This window comes from Phalaenopsis equestris, unplaced genomic scaffold, assembly GCF_001263595.1.
Source record: "Phalaenopsis equestris unplaced genomic scaffold, ASM126359v1 Scaffold000112, whole genome shotgun sequence".
Classification (NCBI taxonomy): domain Eukaryota; kingdom Viridiplantae; phylum Streptophyta; class Magnoliopsida; order Asparagales; family Orchidaceae; genus Phalaenopsis; species Phalaenopsis equestris.
Genome location: NW_018164554.1, coordinates 502,383 through 509,363, shown reverse-complemented (window position 1 = coordinate 509,363; position 6,981 = coordinate 502,383). Strand labels below are relative to the sequence as shown.

General features: G+C 33.8%; 1 protein-coding gene across 3 annotated transcripts in view; it reads left to right on the top strand.

The window, feature by feature from the left end:
• The first annotated feature begins 4,230 nt into the window (after positions 1-4,230).
• Positions 4,231-6,981, top strand: part of LOC110020915 (superoxide dismutase [Fe], chloroplastic-like) — a 30,533-nt gene continuing 27,782 nt past the window's right edge. The window contains exons 1-3 of one of the 3 annotated variants that reach the window (XM_020719198.1): positions 4,231-4,444; positions 4,533-4,631; positions 4,710-4,898. In XM_020719198.1, coding sequence (XP_020574857.1) covers positions 4,355-4,444; positions 4,533-4,631; positions 4,710-4,898 — 378 coding nt within the window. In that variant the 5' untranslated portion in view covers positions 4,231-4,354. The remainder of the gene's footprint in view (positions 4,445-4,532; positions 4,632-4,709; positions 4,899-6,981) is intronic. The other 2 variants (XM_020719196.1, XM_020719197.1) reach the window with 2 other exon arrangements.

Genomic DNA, 6,981 nt, shown 5'->3' with positions numbered 1-6,981 from the left:
AAAAAATGGACTATGTATCTATTTGTATGAATGAATTGATATCATTCCTAAGCTTTACAGTTTTAGATGGATGAAGATATTTGTCCAAGAACTTATGTGCTAAGTCATTCCAAACTGTGATTGATCCTGGGGCAAGGGAATTAAGTCATACCTTCGCCTTATCCCTTAGGGAAATGGGAAAAACCTCAGTTTAACGACATCATTGGTGACACCATTGTACCGGAAGGTGGCCTAAAGTTCAAGAAAATTAGCTAAGTGTAGGTATGGGTCTTCAGACGAAAGCCCCCCAAACAGGTTATTTTGAATCATCTGGATTATGGCAGATCTCAATTCAGAAGTGTTAGCTTCGATATATGGATAGTTAAAACTCATGTGAACTTTTTTGATAGAAGGATTGTTGTATTCCTTAAGTGGTTTTATGATGGGTGTGTTAGTGTTAGCCATCTCAAAAAGTATTTTAGGAACAAATTGTGACTCCTAAGACATCTAAAAGTGCGATCAATCTCAAGGTCAAAAGGGGTGAGGTCAACCTCAGCTCCCCAGTGCATAAAAGAACAGTTTAAAATTATGCAGCACATAAACATACTGACCCACACAAGCTGATCAACAAGCTCACATGCAAATTCAACAATTAATATACAAATTTAAAGAGAAAGAAATAGAAATAATTTAATGACATAATTTTCTTTTGCATTTTTTTAGCTTTTTCAGCAATTTATTTTTTTCAACACCTGCAATAAAAAAAACAACAACAATACAAGTACTAACAAATTTGAAAAAAATAAAAAAAAAAGAAAAACTGCTAAACCTAGATTCTCCACAGTTTAACTAAGGTTCTCCAAAAATCAAAATTCTTCTTAATCTTTCCCTGGCAACGATGCTAAAAACTTCACACAACAAAACGTACTAGGACGTAAGTCGGTCGTACAATGCAAATGCATGTGTCAAATAGTAATGTGGTTAAGGAATACCGCAAATCGATCCCACAAGAGAAGGGCTAAGAACTACTATAATGAGCAAATTTCTAGTTTACAAAACTTTTAAACTAAGTTTAACGTGATCACAAACAAAATATTGTTTCCTAAAATCCTGCTTAAAAGAAATAACAAAAGATATCAAGGTTGGAGAATATAAAAAATAATGGTAAATAAAACTTATATATCTTCAAGATATATGAGGCTTGTGCCCCTGTGATTTACGTAATGTAGCGATTCATGATATTCTTAAACTTTTCCTAACGTGATTGTTGTCAACAGGGATAACAAGTCCTACTTATGTATATGTCTTGGTCAAAAGAAGGCTTGAAACCATAAAGTTGAGGCTTCCTTAATCCCCATGGCATCCTGCGAATTTGTTATGATCCCATTTTTACTTTGTAAAATCAAGATAAAATATGTCTATTATTACCTAGATTTTGTGGCTAACCATTCTGTTCCTCTGTGCAAGGAGTAGGAGTCACAGATCATGAAATATGTTAACATCATAATTGATTAGATTATTAGTAAATGAAACTCTTTGGTTAACACAACAATAAAAAAGTTCTGATGTCTCAAGAAAATGATACAGGAAAAGAAAACATATGAAAAAAATCATAAAACCACATCCCATAAATCACAGAGGCGTAAAAAAAGTTTAAGTACACATGATAGAAAGAACACCAGAAAATATCTCATTAAAACTATTGTTATAAGTAAAAAAAGTAAACACTTACAAAATGATTTGTTCCCTCATCCACAACAGTCACTCCTCTCTCGTACAATAACCTCTCAAAACATATAAGAACAATACAAAGAAAAAAGTAGAAGAAACCTTAAAACCTCAACCCTATGAGAGGAAGAGAGAAACTAATGAAAGCTCTAAAAATTTTCTTCTCCAGTTGTCTCCGACTCACTCCTCCACCTAAGAAAGCTTCAATTTGTACCCTAGCTTCCAACAAAAATCGGCATGAAAAAACCATCCAAAATGAGACATGGCAGTACGTCAACATGGTCACGCTAGACCCCGACGTGTTCACGCCTGAAACTGGCGTGGTCACGCCAGTTCTAGCGTGGCTAGACCTAGAATTGGCATGGTCACACCCAAATTAGGCTAGTCACGTCGGACAACACCATTTGTGCGTATTGACTGTGTTTTGTGTGTTTGACTCATATAACCTGCAAAAAAATACAATGAACCTTCCACAAGCATAAAATTATGATAAATGAGGTAGAATTCTATGTAAAAATGCAAGATAAAAAGTAAGTGAAATCACGTAATATTGACTCATGCCATATGTCAAATCATCAAAAATAAAATAAAATTAAAGTGCAGAAGCATATCTTGATTCATGATTACTTTAAATTATGGGATGTTATCTTTCAAATTGATCGATGTTCCTTAAATCTTTTATGTCAATGAGATTCCAAACAATAGCAAATCATCTTTCTTTCTTCTTTGTGAGAAGTAGAGAGACACTTACACATACGAAATGAGGACTAATCACTTTAAAATAACTACATAATGAATAGTTATTTACTACACATACTTCTAATTTTTCACTTCATAAAAGTTAAAATTACAAAATAGGTCTCTACATATTTTTTTACCATAATTTAAAATTTTAATACCCATAAGCCTATACTTTATTAGAACACATTAATTATGCTTAACTTTAAGATGACATAAGCAACATTTTTATTTATATGTTGGCCCAAATAATATAATTGTATATTTAACTTTCAACAATCATAAGTTACATATGAAGGCTCAATAAATAATTAACAATAAATTCATTATTGTAGTAATTAATAAATTGCAAGAAAAATAAAACTAATATTTATAACACTATAGTTTAATAATTTAAGTTATAAAATTAAATGCTATTATTACTTACTAATAATATGTTTAAAAGTAGCTTTTAAAGTATTAATCTTCAAAAGAAACCAATTAATCCACAAGTTATTGTTTAATTTAATAAGAACATTAATTATTAATTGCATTATATAATCAATAATAATTTCTAAATTATAATAAAGCACTCTTTCTTTAAAATACTTAATCAAGTACAAAATCATCATCTAAATTCTCATTTTTTTAATTAAAATAAAAAGGATAATTATATGCATAATACACATAATTGATATGTTCGTACAACTAACAATTGTCATTTTTTTACCTGTCAAATTATACATTTATGTGTCACAATAAAATCATTGAAAATTTATTAAAAGTAAAAAAAATACGAGTGTGGTTTTTTATTGTGAATTTCAATATTTAGGTGAAAATTTTAAAAATAGATGCTATAAGGTTCAAAGTTTATTAATAAACATATTTTGAATGATATGTATGTAATTATTTAGAAAAATAAATTATATCTCACCATTTTAAGGAGGAGAAGGGAGCAACTCTCACCAATTTGGTAACATATATTTTATCAAAAAAATTTAATTGTGAGGTCCTTATAACTTAATAGTTGGAAGTTTTAGTGCCTACCCTTATCTCATGTTTGTGCAAATGTGATTAAATTCATTATAGATTAATAAAGTTTACATACAAGCACCAAATTGCTATGTATTTATATATTTAACACCTAAATTTCATTCTTACATTTATTTCACCTAAATCTTTTATATTACATCAAAAAAATAATTATTATAACCTTTAAAATAAAGTTATATTAGATATGTAAATATATTGGATTTGAATAGTGTGCATGTAAATCTTCCAAAAATTTAGGAGGCCATTTACATGCCACCCTTAATTCCTATGTATTTACAAATCTAAAATCTATGCTTTACGTTTTATATCTATACCTCTCAATTTTTTCATATCACATCAAAGATATTTTCATTTAAAATTTTAAAATGTGAAATATAAACTTTAATGCACAGATAAGAGAAGGCTTTAGATATCAAAATGCACAGGAAGTGAGGGCATGTATATAAATCTTACAAACTTAGTTGCTGTTTAAAATTTTAAGGGGAAGGAAACAACTCTATCCCAGGAGAAATATTTGCGTACGTAAGACATGTCTTACGCAACGCTGCGTACATCAGGTAAGTTACAGGGAGGGTATTGATGGTTATATTCTCGTTATACTTCTTGTAACCTCTCTATAACCTACCTGTAACTTAGATATATTTGAAAACAGAAGCACATAATTTACTATTTACAGATAGGCTACAAATAAATTATAAGGATGTTACAAGAGTATAATGCAAGACAACCCACAATAACACAATAACTCCATTCTTGAGTAGCAATTATTTCCGGTGCCCAGCAGTTTAATAGAGAGAAGCTGGAGCGGAACTGTAGTAGGCCGTGAGGCCGGTCTCCTCTCCCCTGCCCTCATTGTGTTGGCCAAAACGTAGCGAAGATGAGGATGGCATGTCTTGCATCTGAGCTGAGTTCCTCCACCGCTCTTGTTCATCCATTGCCGCACCGTTGGAGATCAACTTTCCCTCGGGTATCTTCATTAAAAGCTCCAACTTCTTTTCCTAGCACGCCAAACCCTCGCCTTATCCCTAACCTTCATTCTTCATTTGTGATGACAGATAGGAGGAACTGGGAGATGGCCGTCGCCAAAGATTCTGCGATGCGCATCCATCAATGTCAGGTCCTACTTTCAGCTGATTCCTCCTCCATATCCCTTGGTAATTCACTCTGTCACTCTTTTATCTGTTTCTTGCAACACTTTTTGGCTCTGTAAATAGTAATGGTCTTATTACTAGAGTTCGTTGGAGCCTTACATGAGCCGGGAGACGATGGAAAACCACTGGGGAAGGCATCATAGGGATCACCTGAACAGTCTCAATACTCACATTGCTGGATCTGAGCTCAACGAGATGCCATTGGAAGAGATCATCCTCACTTCCTATAACAAGGGAGACTTTCTACCTGTTTTTATTCATGCCGCTCAGGTCAACATTTTACTCCCCTGCATTCCCTTATTTATTATCATTTTTAAGAACGTTTGGTTCTTGTAATCACCTGTGACTTTTTTGCGCTCTTTTGACGCGACTCTGCAAAAGGTACTTGGTTGTGAGTACTGATTTTTCTTTTTTTTGAAGGCATTGCTGCTTGATTCTCTCGATTTTTAAAATTTGTGCTGCAAGCACTGGTAGAAGCTAATGTGTTTATATTTATCTTGCTTGCTATCATATCCAAAGAAATATTCCCTCAATACTACGCACCTTAAGCTACGTGCGTTGTGAGTTCTGATTTTTTTTTTTTTTTGAAGGCATTGCTGCTTGATTTTCTCGATTTTTAAAATTTGTGCTGCAAGCACTGGTAGAAGCTAATGTGTTTATATTTATCTTGCTTGCTATCATATCCAAAGAAATATTCCCTCAATACTACGCACCTTAAGCTACGTGCGTAACCAATAAATTGCCGCCATGTGTAAACTCTAGCCCCATCTATTAAAGCAAATAAAATTAAAATAAATAATTATTTAAATCGTATTCGATACCCGGCCCGAGCGAAAAGCCGAACCCGCCTACCTTTTCATTTTCTCCGAACTACTTCATTTTCTACGCACTATTTCGAGTTTAGGGCTTAGTCTTCCTCGGCAAAACCCTCCGGCAAATTATTCCATCAGTACTACGCATGTTAAGCTACGTGCTTTTCCAATATATTGCCGCCAGGTGTAAACTCCGGCCCCACCTATTCCATCAGTATTCGCGACCCGACCCGACCCTAAACCCGAATCCTGAAAAATTTCCCGCCAGCATAAAATTATTTTGCGCCTACAAGTTGTTCTATTCGCAGGGTGAAGAAATATTTCGCTGGTTTGTTTACAGCTCCGTTCACATCTCCGTTCACATCTCTGTCATAACTAGGTATTATTGGAATTCTCCATGAACGTTGAGATGCCGTAAGTCAAATTCCTCATGAACGTTGAGATGCTGGAAGTCTCCATGAACGTTGAGATGCCATCATTCAGTCTGAACTTTGAAGATCAAGATCAAGTGAGTCTTCGTGTTACTGTTGCGTTATTCTGGTGTTACTTTGGTATTACTCTTGTTTCTTGCCTTTGATTTAGTACCGTTTAGGTGGTATAGGGTTTAGTTTAATCTCCATATAAACGTTAGTGTTGATGTAGTGTTATTGGGTGTTGTTCTACAGTGTAGTTTGGTATTATTATGGGTTTTGCGTTATTATGGTTTTAGACTTTTGATTTTTTTATGTTACTCTTGTGTTATTCTAGTGTTACTGTGGTATTACTCCATTGTTATATTGTTTATTACCTTTGATTTTTGGGTGCTGTTCATTGCGACATTGTTTTTGGTATTATTATGATATTTTTTTTTGCATTATTATGGTTTTATACTTCTGATTTTTTGGTGTTACTCTTGTGTTATTCTGGTGTTATTCTGACATTACTCCTGCCTTTAATTTATTACGCATATTGTGTTATTATTGTGTTATGCTGATGTTACCATTGTTTTATGCAACCCTCTGAGGCAACACACGTTTGCAATGATCCAATTGCTGAGAAGTTTCTAAGCAGCATTATCCACAATGAGGAAGAAGCATATGAAAGCTATCGTGCATATGCACATCACGTGGGATTCACTGTTCGGAAGGATCATACTACCTACTGGCCGAACTCCAAGAAACTCAAGGTTAAAGATTATATTTGTGGAAAAGCTGGTTATAAGAAAGAGCCTAACAGTAGAGTTAAACTCAGAAAATCAGACACGAGGACTAGCTGTAAGGCCATGGTACGATTTCATGTTCATTTCGAAGGCAATTGGACAGTGACAAAATTCTTTGAAAATCATAATCATCCTTTGGTCGAAAGTGGTGATAAACATCTTCTTCGTTCCAGCAGAAGTATAATTGAGCTCAATGCAGATGTGTTGAGATCCATGACAGGTTCAGGGATCAGAGCAACACATGCATACAATTTCATTGCCACGGAGGTTGGTGGTGTGGAGAATTTGGAATGCACCAAGAGAGATGCATTTAATTTCATCCAAAGAGAAAGAAGACAAAGAA